Genomic DNA, 17,864 nt, shown 5'->3' with positions numbered 1-17,864 from the left:
ATTTGGTCGTGACCCACGCGGGAAGAATCCCCTCAGCCTCGGCGGATCCTTGCCGACATGCATCTCTGGGTCGAAGGGGGCACTCTCCCATCCGACCCTGACGCTGTTTTGGGCGATGCTGTAGTTTAGGAAAAGGACCGAGGGCTAGGCAGGCTCAGCGCCGACAAAGTGGTTTGGTGACCTAGTCCCGGATCGAGGAGTTTGGGATGAAGCTGTCTCCCGATGCGGGAGCTGAGCTTTAGATCTACTCGTTGGCGGGTGTTTGATTTCTATGAATGAGGTGTCAGAGGTGCTGGGGTTTGTGGGCTGTGTAAGGCTTTTTTTATTATTTTTGTTTGGCTGGGTTGTTTGTTTTTTTTATGTTTTGGATATTTTTTAAAAAAAAAAAAAAAATTCAGTCCGGAAAAAAAGACACATATTCCTCAGCTGCATTTCGGGTGGAAAGCGTTCTTCTTCCCCCTCCCTCCCTTCAGGACCGGTCTTCCAGTTAGCACACGTGCGAGCGTGTGGATTTCATCGCAAATGGCTTTTGTTGCCTTGCGTTAATGGGACTTCGCACCGAGGTGTTCCCAAGCACGGAGGGAGCAGCGGCCGCTCCGCGAACCGGCCGGATTTTGTGCGTACGTGTGGGGTTGGCTCTCCGTGTTTACCTCGGGAGCGTGGTGCGAGAACACTTTTTAAGAGAGGATGGAAAAGAGGGTGGCTGCATCCTGCCGGGGGTAAAACCTGCCTTAAAAAAAAAAAAAAAAAAAAAAAAAAAAAAAAGATAAAAAAAAGAAAAGCAAAGCAGAAATAACCCCAGAAAAAGGCCATGAAAGCCTGGTCAGCCGCGCTGCTGAGCGCCCGGGGCGGCCGGAGCGCCGGGGGGTCGGGGCGGGCGGGCGGAGCGTGGGGCCGGGCGCCGGCGGCTGCGGCTGCGGCGGGGCAGCGGCGGCGGCGAGCGGAGCCGTGCCTGTTTTAAGGGAGTTGTTCGGGAGTTGCACAGCCAGTCCGACGGGTTGCGCCGGAGCCCCGGCTTGTCTGGGCCGGGAGAAGCGCTCGCCTTGCCTCTTTTCCCGGCTCCCTCTCCCCCGCGCGTCCCTCCCGCCCTCCTTCCCTCCCCGCCTTGCTGCCTCCTGCCTTTTTCCCCCGTCTCTTCCCGGATCCTCCGAGAGGGGGGCTGCGGGGAGCCCGGCGGATGCTCTTTGGGCTCCCCAGCCCCCCCGCCCCGGGCGCCCACTGGTCTCGGCGTTGGGCTCGAACCGGAGGAGGAGAAGGAGGAGGAGGAGGAGGAGGAGGGCTGACACCCAAAGGGGGAGACACCCAAAAAAACTTTCCCAGCCGGTTTCCGGGACGTGGGGCACGGAGGCGAGCCGGCTCGGCTGCCGCGGGGGCAGCGGCCAGGGGAGCCCCTCGGCGGGGCGCCGTCGAGGCATGGACGGGGCGGCGGCGGCGGGCGGTCCCGCGGAGCCCACCCCGCGCAAAGGCGGCGGCGGTGCGGCCGAGGGAGGCAAGAACCAAGCGGGAAGCGAGCAGCCGCTCTTCTCCCTGGGCTTTGAGGCCGGCTACGCGCAGCAGCCGCAGCCCGAGGTGCGCCCGCGAAGGACTGCGGGGCTGGGGACATGGGGAGGCGGCAGCCGGGGGGAAGGGAAGCGAAGCGAAGGTGAGGAAGGAAGAAGGGGGGGGGGATCCCGCACCCCCTCCCCTCTCTCCTTCTGCCCGTCTCTCCCACTCCCTCCCCGCCCCCCCTCTTTCTGCATCCCCCCCCCCCCCGGCTCCCACCCTCTCCCTCTCTCCGGATCTCTTTCTCTTTCACTTTTGCATGCCCTGCAACCTTTTAAAATGTTGCCCCTTTCCTGTGATTCGTCAGACGCAGCAGCATGTGCCCCCTCTCTCTCTCCCGCTCCCTCTCTCTCCCTTTTTGTCTCTCTCTCCCTCTCCCTCTCCCCCATCTCTGATTAGATACACTGATTCTTCATTCAATGGACGTCATTTAGAACAGGCTCTGCCTTGAGTTGCCTTCTCGCTTCACGCTCGATTTCCAGCCATTCTTCCCTTATTAAGTGTTCGTGTAATATTAATAGTCATGAATATCTGCTATTAGGAGTCTCCAGGAAGGCAGCAGATCTGTTATTAGGAGCTCAAGTGAAGCAGCAGCTAAGTCAAAGGAGAAAAAGAAAGAAAGAGTCAGAGGAAAAAAAGGATTAAGAAACAAACATACACACGCTAAAAAAAAAAAAAAAAAAAAAAAGGAAAAAAAGCGCAAAACAAACAAACAAAAAAACAAAACAAAACAAAAAAAAAAAAGAGAAAAAAAAAAAAGCAACCAACTTTGGCTCCTCACACCGCGCCAGGATAGAGAGCTCGCCTTGGGAACAGCCGATGAAGGGCAGCAGAGATCGGTGCAAGTTCTGATGGATTATCGTGGCGCGCCCGCGGTGCAGGAGCAGCCCCGGCGCCCCGCTCCTGCCGCCCGCGCCTAGCGCCGGGGGCTGCGCGCTCCGCCGGTCCCTTTCCTCTGCCTTTTTGTTATTTTTTCTACCTTGACTTGTAACCCCCGACTCTTCGCAGATGTTAGTGCACAGTTTTTCGGCTATGGTGAGTTGCTTCACGTTTCTCTCGGAGGGGGTTCGGTGCGCGCTGGGTGTTGCTATTGTTGTCGGCGGTGGCAGTGGGGGTTTCGCACCCAGCTTTCCGGAGAGGGCTTTTTTTTCCTTTCCTTCATTTTTATAAATTCGGTGGTTTACATTTTTCCCCTTCTCTCTTTATTTTTCTTTTCTTCCCTCCCCCTCCCCCCCCTCTTTTCTTTTTTTTTTTTTTTTTTTTGGTCTGCTTTGAGCGAACGGATAAAGGCTTTGCTTGGACCCTACTGCTTCGATTCCTTCACCTTGCCACCTGCAAACGTAGTATTTTCTCTTTCTCGTTTCCCTTTTTCGGGACCGCGTCTCTTTCCTTCGAATCCTCCTCCGCGGAGGCCATTCCTTTTGCCCCAGACGTTCATGTGGTCTCATCTGCCCGGCCTCGAGAGCCTTGCAGAGCCGTGCCGAAACGCCCGGGCTGATTTGGGTGCCGCTCGTCCGTCGGGGCGGCGGCGCTTCCCCGGCTCCCTGCCGCATTCCTCCGCTTCCCCGGCCGCCGCTGCCCGCTCCGCTCCCAGACCGCCCGGGCTTCGGCTCTTCCCGCAGCTGGGGGACCAGGGCAGTGCTTTTCCCCCGAAACATTCCTAAAACTCTTGGGGGGGAAACTACCGGCTTGTTTGGAGGCTATTTCGGCGTTTTCTGGTAACAAAATGGCAGTAGGCTTGAATTTTCCAGGGTTTCCTTGGGACGCGCGCGATCGGTAATGTCAGCGACAGTATCTCGGTGCTGTTAAGGGCCAGAGGAAGAATTTTGGCTTGCGGCAGAATTATTATTTCAGTAATGCTCGCTTGTGAATTATTCTTTTTATTTGCGGGAAATACCTGCTCCTGAAACGCCGGGGCGCGATCTGTTGTGAATCCACGCTGTATCGCCGCAATGTTTTATTATTATAAGCTGCCCCGTTGTAATTATTGCTAGTATTGCTGTTATCATTATTGCCGTTATTATTGTTTTTTAAAAAGCGAGACTGCCTCTTAATTATTTGGGAAGGGAAATCAGAGGCAGAGAGATCTCCAGATCTGCTTTTCTCCGCCTCGCAGATGATGTTTTGCCCCTTATTGCCCTATAGATGAAATTTTCAAGGCGGTTTTGAGGAAAATCAGTTTGATATTATCTTTGTTTTTCTTTTCTTCTTTCCCCTCCCCCTCCTCCCCCTCCTCTACCCCCTCCACTCCCCAACCTCCCCCCCCCCACCCCCCCGGCTCCCTCTCCCCACCTCAGGAGCGCCACGACAGTACCAGCAACGGGACAGCCCGGCTACCCCAGTTGGGGACCGTGGGTCAGTCTCCCTACACCAGCGCCCCACCGCTCTCCCACACCCCCAACGCCGACTTCCAGCCCCCTTACTTCCCCCCCCCTTACCAGCCCATCTACCCCCAGTCTCAGGACCCCTACTCCCACGTGAACGACCCGTACAGCCTCAACCCCCTCCATGCCCAGCCACAGCCCCAGCACCCAGGATGGCCGGGACAGAGGCAGAGCCAGGAGACGGGGCTGCTCCACACGCACCGGGCTTTGCCCCACCAGCTCTCGGGGCTCGACCCACGCAGGGACTACCGGCGGCACGACGACCTGCTGCACGCCCCGCACGGGCTGGGCTCGGGGCTGGCCGACCTGCCCCTCCACTCCATCCCCCACGCCATCGAGGACGTGCCGGTAAGCCAAGGGGCCGCCCCGGGGCCCGCTCGTCCCCCTTACCGCGGGAGCCCAACGTCGGGGGGAGAGGGAGGGAGGAAGGGGAACACCACCCACCACCCCCCCAAAAAAAATAAAAATAGGAGGAAGGGAGGAAGAGAACTCCCTCCTGCCCCCTCAAGGGAAAAGTGAAGCCCCCCACCTAGAACAAAAGGTTCTCGCAGCTCGTCCCTGCGCGACGCCTCCCCGCTAACTTGTCCACTAAAATATAAATAAATCAAATTATCGTCATCGTTAACAATATCTTTCCTTCTCAATGACAATAAGCTGTTAGGATTGGAAGAATATATAATATCACCAGAGGGCCGTGCATTTGGGGATTTCTTACTGCCTTGGGAAAGACACGAGTCTGAAATGCCTGTGAGGACATTTAACGAGATCTCACAAATGCAAAGGGGGGGGTGGGGGGAAAGTGGGTGAAAGTGGCCTAAGAAGGAAAAATTGGTTTCCCATGATTACAGGATTGGCGTATGGGATAACCACGTCCAAAGTTACGAGAGGGTATGGGCAGATCCTCTTCTCTGAAGGAATTAATTGACAAATCAGGAAAGAGGTATACTAAAATGCTGCTGCCTTCTCTTAGTAGCGGTGCAAAGGGATGACCTCATAAATCATTACCTATAGGTTATCGAATTTGAGTCAGATCTGCTACACCCTATATTAAATTAAATGTTGGGATCCTATTGGAGGATGCATTATTTGGGGGACCTAATTCTGTTATCGATGAGTACAGACTTTAAAAATGATTTCTAATTAAGCCATGACATTAGTGCACAGGATACTTACAAAGCAAGCCAGGGCTATTGTTCAGTTAGGAAAGTGGCCTTATACAACGTGATAGGTTATGATCAAAGTTCATCTTTCTGGGTTTCTCCCCGAAAATGGAATTAGAACATGGCAATAAATTTATTAAAGCCCACAGAGCTCATGCTGAGGGACTGAAGCTGCTCGACTTGCAGGAGGAAAGAGGAGGAGGGAACTGTGGTATCTGGATGTGATTTTTGCCGAAATGCCATCCCAAATTACAGGATCAAATATTACAACAATATATTCGCTGACAGTTTAATGAGTACAGTTTCGTGTTGCAAGGATAATGTTCAGATGAACTTACCTATTTTTGGGGGTCATTTTGAAATCTTTTGTAAATTATACTCGGAGAAAATAGTGAATTTATTACAGCCCTCATCTGGCTAAATTAGCCACAGAAAATTGCTGGTTGTGTTTAGCAGTTTTGCAATAAACGCATACGTTTTCCAAAGTGGAGGATTTAGTAAGCAATTTGGATCTGTTAAAAGCAGGTCGACTCTTTAAACTTGATATAAAATAACATGGAGGCAATCGCAAGAATAAACTAATATGTTGACTGCAAGCCCCTGGTTGCTGTAGGAAGAACATGACCTAAAATGTTCTCTTGAATTCTCCCTCTCCTCAGTGTTGTGCTCCATGGCAGTGGGCTGATTCGGGAAGCCTCCTCTGCAGATCTATGAATTAATAGCATTGCTATACTTTGTGAAAACCAAATGCCATCTGGTTTAAATCCTTGAACCAGCCTAGCCATTTTTTTTTTTTTTTCTCCTCTGTAAGACTGAATCAGCAGGCTTCATGAAGGAGAGTATAAAATAAGAGGGTGCATCTTTGAGGTGTATTTTATCTAGTAAAAAAAAAAAAAATCCTTTCCAGAAATGTGAGTTAGAAGGGTAATTTTTGAATTTTTCCGTTGTTGCAACAGTTAACCTTTAATAAAAATGACGGCTAAATATTTAAGAAAGTCAAGTAGACGGTGAAAATTATTTAATCATAAATATCTCTGTGGGATTTTAAACTTAACAGTCCTCCCTGTACGGAATACGTGTAGAAATAACACAAATAAAAGTATTATGCCACACTACATTTACTTTATGGGTTTAGGGTGCATGCATAAAGGGATCATATTTCCCCATATAGTTAAAACACAAGAACTGCAGCAGTAGTCATTTCTGAACATTTCTCAATTTAATTATACTTAAATCCAGAAGCACTTTAGGCAAGTTACAAATGAGAGCATTGAGTATAATAAAACCTGTAATAAAGCAACTTAGTACCATCCACCCGGAATCATTGAGATCAGGCACAATTAACAGGAGCATAAATCCAAGACAGAATGGAAAATGTTAGAATCAGTATTATTGTTGGACAAAGACTAGAGAAGGAAGTAATAGTTTTTTAAATGGTAATGCCTGGGTTTTGTAACGATTGCGAAATCTTCTATCTCAGCAGCACTGGTGTTAATTTGTAAACACAGCCAGACATTATATTGCCTGTCAGTTTTTGGAATTAGAAAACATGATTTCATTTGACTTTCTAATCACGTCGTGACTCCGCCGCGCGAACCCCAGCTGTAGCCGCGACCGCGGGACCTGCGAGGGGACAATAGTGGGGGAGCGGGGTGCGTGTCCCCTCGGGGTGCGTGTCCCCTCGGGGTGCGTGTCCCCTCGGGGTGCGTGTCCCCCCGGGGTGCGTGTCCCCTCGGGGTGCGTGTCCCCTCGGGGTGCGTGTCCCCCCGGGGTGCGTGTCCCCCCGGGGTGCGTGTCCCCCCCAGGGTGCGTGTCCCCCCGGGGTGCGTGTCCCCCCGGGGTGCGTGTCCCCCCGGCCCCGCTCCGCGCTCCTTTGTGCTTTCCCTCCCGCGGGCGCGGGAGCAGCGGCGGGGAAGGGCCGGGCCGGGCCGGGGCTGCTTCCCGGGGAGGAGGGAAGGGACGCGAGGAGGGAGCCCTCAAGAAGCTTAAGGCCGCTCGGGCCCCGGGGGTGTGTGAGTGATTTATTATATTTTTCTTGGGGATCGGGGGAAGAGCTGGGAGGGATGCGGGATTCCTCTCGATAAAGGAAATCCCCCACCCCTCCAAATCTCCTTCCTTCCTTCTCCCCCCCCTCCCCTCCCCCCCTTTCCAGGCAGGATCTGTTGTTTCCCTCCTCACATCGTGCCCAGGAATTGGGGGGGTGGGCACACACCACAAAACTTCTCCTGCACCCCATCCCACCTCGGCCCTCCCTGCCTTTTGTTGTGGTTCTACCCTGACATCCCTGCCTGTTCCTTTTGTTGCAGCACGTAGAAGACCCCGGTATTAACATCCCAGATCAAACTGTAATTAAGAAAGGTAAGCTGTTTCCTTGCGCATACCAAACATGTCGTCACAGGCTGGGGACTGCTCGAAGGGAGGACTTACCCGGCCTCCCCCCTCTCCCCTCCGGTCCCCCGGCCCCGGGCTCCTTCCTCTGCCATGTACTCTTGGCCGAAAGGTTGGAAGCAAAGAAAAGCGGGCGATGTGGGTTGAAATCCGCCCTCTTAAATGGCCACGTTTGCCGGGTACTTTTAATTATTACTGTCGTTAACTAGGAAAACGTTAGCAGATGATCTAGAAAATCCGAGGCGGTCTTTTAGTGCATTAGCGAACAATTGGGTTTCATGGTTTGCCCAATGCGTCTGGCTGAGCCGAGGGCTTGAATCGTTGTCGGTAAACTGGGCTGTGAAAATGAAATCGTTGTTTCCTCTCCTTCGGGTTTTCTTGTTTAAACCACGCCGGTGATGAGGCGGACTGGTGGAGAACAAGGGGCGAGTTTCTGGAAAGTGATGTCTGTCGGTGTTTAGGGTGATTCGGTTTGCGTTGGCTTTGTGCGCTGGCTTCATTTGGAATTGAATTGCTTGGGAACTGGTACCCAAACCTCGCAGAATATTTATTGCAAATTTTCACTCCGTTTTCATTTCCCGTCGTTCTTCGGACAACCGAAGGATTGGGAAAGGAGGCGCAGGGCATTTTGCAAAGCAGGTTCTCGGTGGGAAGTGATGGGTTTTGTGTTTGGATGCTGAGTAGTGAGACGCTGTGGGAAGTAAAGCAGGCAGCTAGCTCCTGCCTGCTCTGAGGGGTGCTATGGCTGCGTGGCCGCCCGGAATTTGGGTACCCAGGCCACCACAGGAGAGAGGTGCTGAGTTGAGGCACTCTCCTCTCTAACCCTAATCGCTGTACAGCCAGCGAACCTGAAGTTTCATACCCCCCACCCCCCGCCTGCAAAGCCTTTGTCACGTCAAATTAGATGTGCAAGGGATAAATCTTAAGAGATGCTCTTTCCAAGTCGACATGATAATTGGCTCTTTTATTAGTAATCTCAAGAGTTCGTTTAACTCCTGTTGTATCTATTAGCCTTCCCAGAGCTATTAATGTCACAAGTGATCTATCCAAAACGGAGAGAGCCCCCCGCTTGGTTGGGCTGCGCCCGCCAAGCGGAGCAGGCTGAGGCAGAGAGAAAGGGAAGGCGGCCGGGAGCGGAGGCACCGCACGGCGGCTCGGCCCGGCACCTCCCCGCCGGCCGCCGCAGGGCAGGGACCGACCTATATTTTGGGGTGCCGGTTCTCTGCCGCGTTACGGGTTTTCCGTGTGTAAATTTGCGCGCTGGCGGGGCCCCGGGGTTGCCACACGTCCCGCCGGCTGCGCCGCTGCCCGGGCACTGCCCGCCCGACGCGGCGCTAGCGACGTGCGGCGCCCGACGGGGGCTGCAGGGTCCGTGCGATTTCCCCGCTGCTGGTCCAGGGATGTCCGGCTCTCCCCCTGCGCCTCCCGACGGGAGAGGGGCGGGGTGCCCCCGCCGCGTCCCCGCTGCCCCGCAGGCGGTGCGGGGCCCGGGCTGGCCGCAGAGCGCGGCTCGGGTGCTTCCCCCTCCGTCCCCGGCTCCCCGCCCGCTCCTCACCCTCACCTCCCTGCTCCTCCCTCCCTGCAGGCCCCGTGTCCCTCTCCAAGTCTAACAACAACGCCGTCTCCTCCATCCCCATCAACAAGGACGCGCTCTTCGGCGGGGTGGTGAACCCCAACGAGGTCTTCTGCTCGGTGCCGGGCCGCCTCTCGCTGCTCAGCTCCACCTCCAAGTACAAGGTCACGGTGGCGGAAGTGCAGAGACGCCTGTCGCCGCCCGAGTGCCTCAACGCCTCCCTGCTGGGCGGAGTGCTCCGGAGGTGAGGGGCGGGGGGAGGCGGGATGCCGGGCTGTGCCGTGCGGGAGGGAGGGAGGGAGGGAGGGATGGAGGCAGGGAAGGAGGAGGACGAGCGCCCACGCGGGGCGCTGGCGCGGGGGGAGTGCGGCGGCCGCCGCTAGGGGGCGGGGCGCGCGCGGCCGGCGGGGCAGCGCGGGCGGGCGGGAGGGGGCACCGGCCGCTGTCGCCATGGCAACGCGCGGCCCTGCGCGGCCCCCGGAGCCCCGCCATGGGGTCCCGGCGTGTCCCTGCCCCGCTCCGCCGGGGACACCCCCCACGGGCGCACACACACACACACACCACGCCACGCAGGACCGGCCTAGTGTGGCAGGCGCTCTGCCCTGGGCTCCCACACCGTGGCCTCACCCAGGCAATTAGGCAGTGCCTGGGCAGGGAATAAGATCCTGGATTAATTAAGGCAGCTCCCATCTCTGCAGCCCCGTTTAGCCCAGCTGTCCTGATAAGCCACAGATGGGCCACCTAGAGTTTGGTGTGAGGGCGGTGATGCTCTGGGGCTGCGGGCCCTGCAAATCGGCCTCCTCCCGTCATGCCTGGGGAGAAGCTGTCCCCGTGTCCGTGACACCTTGGGAGCTCAGGGAGGCACCTCAGAGCTCCGCGTCAGCTTTGGGGCTGACCTAGACCTTAGTGAGGGCCAATGTTCTCTAGATGTGGGAACATCCAAAGCACCGTCCCTGTATCTGGGATTCAGCTTTCAGCAACAGTTGGTCTTGAGCCTCTCACAGCCACGTATCCCATCCCTTGTGCCTAAAGCCTTTATTCCCTTCCCTGGGAAGGGATGTGTTGGGGGCATGTGTGGGTGGGAGCCAAAGCAGGAGGAGGTGTTCCCCCAAGCCCTGTTTCTTAATACCTTTCTGTGTGGAGCAGGGCAAAGTCTAAAAACGGAGGGAGATCTCTGAGGGAGAAACTGGACAAAATAGGATTAAACCTGCCAGCCGGGAGGCGTAAAGCTGCTAACGTTACCTTGCTCACATCACTCGTGGAGGGTAAGTGACTCAAAGAGCTGGGAGGGCTTGTTTGGAAAATGTGCCTGTTGCTTTTGCCAAATGGGAGAAGACTTGCTGTTTGGTTGTTCGGGTTTTCTGTCTCCTTTCCCGGAGTCAGTGCTGCTCACTGGCATTTGAAAAGGGCGTTATTTTCTATGCCTTAAAAAAAAGATCAGGTTAATTGTGTTCCTTTGCTTTTTGTTACAACTTGAAACGGGTTTGTGCGAGTCCTGCAGACTCAGCAAAGCGTTCTATTATTTATTTGCTTTTAAGTTTCTGAGCTAGATGTTTTCAGGGCCCCATCTTGCTCGCTCGTTCAAATGAGTAATCCCTCTGTGGAGTAAGCAGATCTCTTTGGGAGCAGCATGGGAAGGATCCCTGTGAAGGGGGACGGTGGGCTTAGCCCCATAAGAGACCCATGAGTATTGAGTTGGAAGTTACGGGCAGCAGAGCCTCTAATACTTCACTGCTGTTCTTCTGCCACAGGTGGACAACCAAGCAATTTTAAATGTCAGAAACTGCAGCTACTTTAAGTTTGTTCTCCCTCCCAGCCTGCAGCCACACAACAGTAAATCATTTAACTTTTCTGACATCTGCATTTGAGAAATGCGTGACCATTACTTCCTGAATTAATTTGGGAATCCTTGACCTCAGCCATGAATTAATGGTGTCCTGAAAGCCTCAAAGTTGCACTACTGCCAGCCCCCACTCCCTTTTGGTTCTCATTTTCAGAACACATGTTCCCTTGGCTTTATCATTCTCCTCTGCTTTGCTTTGGCTGGAAAAGGTGCAACTTGATTTTAGAGCCTTGGGATGTCCTATTCTTATTGTGTCTGTGCAGGGAGGTGGGAAGCTCAAGAGTTTGCAGTCATTTAGTTTTGAAGCGGTGGCTGTGTCACACTGGCTGACATCAAGTATGCGCGAGGCTTGCCTTTTCCTATGAGTTTGGCTGCATTTTAGACTGGTTCAGTTTATAAAGTGCTTTTAAACTCAGCCCGAGCTGTCCAGGTCCAGTTTAAGTTTGGTTGTGTGGGTGGGAATTTGTTTTGTTGTCGCTTTGCATTCTGCGAGAAATGTTTCATGTTCAAAGAGACGGGGAAGAAAGCGCTGTGCGATGATGCCAGGCGTCATTTTTTTAAACATCAGGATTAGTGAACAAACTATTTTTATACTGCGTGAAAATTACCGCGTCTTCATGTTTCTGAAAAGGCTTTGCAATTGCATTGACACGCTGTGGTGGTAAAAAAATCACGAGGGGAAAACTTGTAAAAAGTCTAGATTTGGTAGATGCTTAACATTATTTGTGATGTTAATGAATATGGAGAAGGTTTTATGGTAATCCATTGTTCTGTTTGGCTTTCACGTACAATGGCTTTGAAAAGAATGATTTTTTTTGAAGAAAAACAAAACCAGAGGCCTGATCTTCAGATAACTTAGTGATGGTGGCTGATTTTGGGGAGATGATAGTATAAACATTGCTGGGGCTTTGAGTCCCGTAGCGATGAGGCAGTTTCTGGAGTACTGTTATTGTTTATGATCCGCTCCATTTTATGGAAACAAGCTCACTGGACTGAGGCTTTGAAGCCCTAATTGGCGCATGCGTTCTTCCGGAGCTAGAGCTAATGGCAGGAAGCCCTGCAGTAAAAACCAACTGGTTCAGGAAATTAAAACCAAAGATTCGAAAATCAACAAAACAGACAGACTCGGTGGAATGACCCTAAAATTCTCATGGTTAATCGTTTGGGGGTGAACATATAATTATATGCGATCAAGTTAAATTTTAAACACTTAGCTGTTTAATGCATTTTATTTAGAAGAGCTCTAGGAGTAATTATGATCAATATTAATCATTGATGCATTGCAAAAGAATATAGAGATGCGGCTGAGGCAAACACATTTTCAGAGTAAATAGCTGTGAATAAAATGTACATAAATGACTCTCTATAGGTATGGAGATGTGAATCGAAGCGCACATTCTGGGTGGAGGGAGCCTGTCTGTCTAAAAGTATCTCTTAGTTAATGTGAACTTTTGAAAATTCTTATGTGAGATTTCACTCGTAATGATTGTTATGAAAATATGCATTTGCATTACCTTCAGCTGAAGCAAAGAAAACTGCAAGATGAGATGCAATTAGCATTTCTGGCCCTAACTTTTTCAAAGAGAAAATGTCCAGGCTTTTGAGAAGAAAAGCCCAAGTAGAATGTAGTGGGTTTTTGGAGGTTTTTTTTCAAATGGATTTTTGCCTCTGTGCGATGTATACTGATGAGCTGTGTTTCTTTCCATCCCCACCCGTGCCTCCCTATTCAGGAGAAGCAGTACATCTAGCTAGAGATTTTGGGTACGTTTGTGAGACAGAATTTCCTGCCAAAGCAGTAGCTGAATTTCTCAACCGACAACATTCCGATCCAAACGAGCAAGTCACAAGAAAAAACATGCTTCTAGCAACAAAGTAAGACATTTAACTTTCTGGCATGTTGCTTAGAAATAAGGGATGGGGGACAAACTTGAGTTCGGGACTTTTAGTTGTGAAGACATTTGTTTGCTGCATAACCAGTGGCTGATGGCTTTGTAAGTTGTGGGGGTGTGTGTTGATCCTCCTGATATAGGAGAACTCTACAGACCAGCTTGTTTTCCTTCGAATCAGTTTGCGCAGATTATCTTGAATGCGAATTGTGCGAATTGAGGGTGGATGTTTAGTTACAGAAAAAGCAGTAATTCTTCAAAGCAGAATGTTTTCTGGGCCTATTCACTTAGCTCATCAATTTAAGTAGAAGGGGAGGGCTTCCCATTGTCAGTAAAATAAACCTGGCGCATTAAACTGATTTCAGTTCATTAAAATCTGCAATGGTTCTTCCTGCCTAAGCATCTCTGTTACTTAGCAAATACAGGGATATTAAAAATATATTTTAAATGACAATCTGTGTGCAGTTAAAATGCTAGCGGAGTTTATCGTTGGTGGGGCTGCCTAGACTTCCAGGTGGCGCGTGAAAAGAAAATGATTGTTTTGGTATGTTTGCTGGAAATTAAAAGGGTTGTTTAGTAGCCCTTAATTACCAGTGGAGGTGTCACCAAAGGGCACAATGCCAGAGGACACAAGCAGGAGATGGGAGTTGCTTTATGGCTGGAAGACATTAATGTGGGTTTTAGAACACAAACTGTTTCAACACGCTTCTGAGCTCTCTTGCTGTAAGGTGTGTTATTTCTCCAACCATTTGTGCAGTGAGCGGGTGATATAACCTATCTTCTGCACCATGCCCTCGTATCCTCCCTTCTTACCTCCCCGGAAGGAAATTTCCAGGCCCTGGTTAGCGTCAGCCTCCCCCTCTGTGGAAAGGTCCCTTTGGATTTGGAGATGGAGATTTACATATATAAATGTTTCAGAATACCCTAATTTAAATCCTCAATTGCCCGCTCTGCCCTCACTCATTCTTCCTAACACACAGGTGTGTGTTTTAGCTTTGTGAAGGAAGAGGCCCATATCTCTCTCTCATTCCCACCCAGACATGGAATCTTCTGAGATATGGACAAACCTCTTAGCCTACCTTTGGATATCACAGCCTGTCTATTAAGCCTGCTCTGGAACTTTAAACTGTGCTGGTGCTCCAAACCCCAGCCAGGCAGGGATGTGTTTTTCTGGAGAGTGTTGGGGGCTGAGAGAGCGGTGGGGCAAGAGGCATGTGTCTCTGTGTTCCTGTTGTCTGCCTGTGTGTTGGATGGGGCTGGGGTGTGATGTGAGGCGTGCTGGTGTGTGTGCATGCAAGGTGAAAGGAGGAGGTTTGTGAGTGCCAGGGAGGTGTGAGAATTAGGGGGAAGGATGCATAGAGAGGAGAAGGACAAGGGAGAGAGTGTGTGCACTCAGGAGCAGAAACCCCCTTGATCCAGGGGCTTGTGAAATCTAGCAGGGAGAATGCACGGGCTTTGCTGCCGCCAGTGATGGTTCATTTCTCTCCCTCTCTTTTCCCTTCCCTCCCTCCCTCCCTCTGTCTCTCTGCTCCATTTGTGCTACAGACAGATCTGTAAAGAGTTCACCGACCTGCTGGCTCAGGACCGATCTCCCCTGGGGAACTCGCGGCCCAACCCCATTTTGGAGCCGGGCATCCAGAGCTGCCTGACCCACTTCAACCTCATCTCACACGGCTTTGGGAGCCCGGCGGTGTGTGCTGCCGTCACCGCCCTGCAGAACTATCTCACCGAGGCGCTCAAGGCCATGGACAAAATGTACCTCAGCAACAACCCCAACAGCCACACAGACAACAGCACCAAAAGCGGCGACAAAGAGGAGAAGCACCGAAAGTGAGGATGCCCCCCCCTACCCCACTCCTCTCCCTTCCCCCTCATAGCCCATCGATCCATTCATCTCCCTCCTCCCTCTCCCCGGGACCCAGCACCCCAGGCTACAGCAACAGAATGAGCGTCCTTCTGCCAGTCCTGTTTTCTGACTTTGCAGGACTGCTCTACCCTCTCCCCACACCCCTTCCCAGCATCCACATTTCCATTTGCTCCCACTTAAATTCCCCCTTCTTCCCACTGCCATCATCGTTTTACCCCAGTTTGGAGCCTAAGAGAACAGAACAGGGGGACGGAGCCAGCAAAGAAAAAAAGTTCTGTCTTGAGTTTGTGAACTTTTTTTTAAATAAAACAAAAGGAGAAAAAAAAACAACAAAAAAAATAAAGCAAAAAAGAAAAGGACTTTTTTTTCTAAAAATATATTAAAAAAATAAAAAAAAAACCAAACAAAAAGAATTAAATAATACTTAAAAATTCTATGAGCTTCACCGGACTGAATCACCACCTTCCCTTACATAAACTTCAGTTAAGATTGTAGCCATACTAAAAATGAATTAAAAAAGTGAAAAAGTACAACAGCAGCAGCAGCAGACATAGAAAAGGCAAAAAGGACTGATGACATTTTATCAGTATTGTGAATAAACTTGAACACAAAACACAAGCGGTTCCATGTCATATCTTCAGTTGTAGAACTTTTTCCTGTCCAAGGTAAAGCGACCAACTTGAACTTTCTATTGCAACACGATTCACGGTTATTATATAAGGGAATCAGTGTTCATGTATGTATATATTTATTTATGTGTAATTTAATGGGAATTGTAAATATGGTGAGTCTGTTTTAAGCCTTTTTTTATTTATCTGGTGATCTCGTTTACCTCTTGTTTAGTGGGTTTTAAATCTTCCCCTCTTAGTTCATCATGTGGTTCATGGTACTTATTTAGATATCAGAGGTTTTTTGGGGGTTTTTCTCTGGGATTCATCATTTTTAGCCCTGTTGTAGCATGTTAAAAGCGACAATGAAGCAGCTGAACAAATAAAAAACCATTAATTTTTATATATAATTAGTATGACATTTAGTTTCTCATTGAAGATAAAATAAAGTGATGTTGGACCCTGGCAAGGTTTTTAAACATGTTAGTGGTTTTACAACCCTTATGTGTTGTGGAAAATAAAAAAAAGTTATTTTCATCCACTGTCCTTCTCCCAAAAGCACCAACAGAGCAATAAATTAATATTGTCTTTTAAAACAATATTTAGCTTTACTTTCCTTTTTTTTTCCCCTCTTTTTTTTTTTTCTTTTTCCCTTTCTTTTGTTTTTATTTTTCTCTCTCTTTTTTTTTTTTATTTTTTTTTTTTCCCAAAGAACTTCAAACATTCGGGACCACCTGGTATCCTGTATTTCCACTGGCCATATTGGAAGCAGTTATAGTTGTATTGTATTGAGTTGTGCCGGCAGTAGTTTCCATGCCTATCAATGTATCATAGTCCTTTGTTGCCCAGATAAATAAATATTTGATACGCTTTATGTCGATTTTTTTATTCAGTAGCTGTCTTTACCCAGGCGTATTTTTGTTCTTGGCAGTATTTTTTATTCAGTATGGTTACAGTAATTGAGTTTAACTCTCCCTTGACAATTGCTCCTTGCAATAAGCAGCTGAACCCATTGTTTCCCTCAAGTATAATAAAAACTTACTTTCAACTTGGAGTTCAGAGCAGGGTATCATTTAGATATTCCACTGAGTCTGTATTCAGACAAATGACACAATAAAGCACAATGTATTCTTTTGGATAAAAAATTGTCTGTACTACTAACAAAAATGACACACTATCTTTTCTTTAACCAAAACATAATTTTATTTAAAAAATAAAAGTTTTATTTTATTTATGTTGACCTCTAGGTTTTTATTTATGTTTATATATACAGCACACAGAATTATAAGCCTATAAAATGTTGTACATGTAGCTGTCCTAACCGAGAGCAGAGATTAAAAGACACATTTCAAGAAGGACATTTAAAAAAAGAATCATTACCGAGAAAACACTGAAAATTAATGCTATGAAAAAAATTTATACTGATAAATCAGAGCTGGGTGCTCCCTCCCCCTCAAGAAAAAAGAAAAGCTCCATAGTTGATGCCAACAAAATCATCTCACGGTTGTGAACTTTACTGAAATCTTGCAGGAGACAGATTATTTCTGATTGATGGTTCGTGTTTTAGTGGAATGCACAGACTGACATTTTGAGATGGCTGTGTCAGTTTATAAGGGACTGAAATTTTTATCTTGAGTTTCTTCTTGTGGAAACCAGTTGTGAAACAGGGAAGTTCGCTTTAAAAAAATTGAGTGTATGTCTTGAAGATGGGCTATAAAAACATGTGAGAATTCAGATTTTGAATCTATTTTCTTTGGCCCCGGGGGTAGGTGAAGTCAGGATCAGGTTGGATTATGTTATATATCATAGGAAGGGAGACTTAATGCAGTTTAGAATGTAAAGGCATTTTAAAGAGAGGGTCTCCTTTAAGTGCTGATGGTATTTTGGTAGTGGAGGCTGATTTTTCTCTCTTCCCTCACTGACTCTTTCTCTCTCTCCCTTTTTTCCCCTTTTTGCTCAGGCAGAAATTGAGGAGGTTAGGAGGGAGGTGTTTACAATGAAGCTGCACAGAGAATTAACATTTACTCATATATTTTGACGTTTGGTAGAGCTGGTGAAGCAAAGCATTAGATAAAGCCCAAGATGTTTCATTTTGCTTTGGTAATCTACTTATGGAAGGCAGTGTAAAATCAATCTTGCCAAGCAGAAGGAGAGTTGGTGGAGTCTAAATTCTATTTTCGAGAGCCAGCTAGTTTATAAAAATGGTGAATATTTTTTTTCTGCAAATTGAAAGTGGATCTTTTGAATGCAAAGCTGCAATTGTTTTAAAAACAGTTATTTATTATTTCCAAGAGAGACTGGTTAACCGTAAAGTAGATGTAACAAAATAATGAGGTGAATGAACCCTAACTGTACATATTCTTGACATAAATGAAATGCACAGTATTGTAGCAGGTGAAGTGAAGCATTGTCTATCAGGGCTGTTTTTCTTGGCTGCATCTCAGATTGTGTGTGGGATCCTAACCTCAGGCACAATAGCATTCATAAACAGCAATACATTGCTGCTCTTTCTACAGCGACACATAAATACTCATTTTTAAACGAAAACAATCTTATTAAATACCATTCATTCATATCTGGATTTACAGATGCTTGTTACTTTTTGAAACCTGT

The 17,864-nt window shown here is 48.9% G+C and overlaps 1 protein-coding gene across 1 annotated transcript; it reads left to right on the top strand.

The window, feature by feature from the left end:
* The first annotated feature begins 1,177 nt into the window (after positions 1-1,177).
* On the top strand, positions 1,178-16,125 carry TFAP2A (transcription factor AP-2 alpha). The gene is given in 8 exon segments (XM_086901544.1): positions 1,178-1,361; positions 1,364-1,569; positions 3,840-4,274; positions 7,393-7,444; positions 9,060-9,291; positions 10,194-10,312; positions 12,621-12,762; positions 14,322-16,125. Coding segments are annotated over 8 exon segments (1,659 nt in total). The 3' UTR covers positions 14,611-16,125.
* Positions 16,126-17,864: the final 1,739 nt, after the last annotated feature.

The sequence above is a fragment of the Cyanistes caeruleus genome, chromosome 1 (genome assembly GCF_971803275.1).
Source record: "Cyanistes caeruleus chromosome 1, bCyaCae1.hap1.1, whole genome shotgun sequence".
Taxonomy (NCBI): domain Eukaryota; kingdom Metazoa; phylum Chordata; class Aves; order Passeriformes; family Paridae; genus Cyanistes; species Cyanistes caeruleus.
The sequence above is the reverse complement of the archived record's forward strand: the minus strand, read 5'-3'. Positions and strand labels throughout refer to the sequence as shown.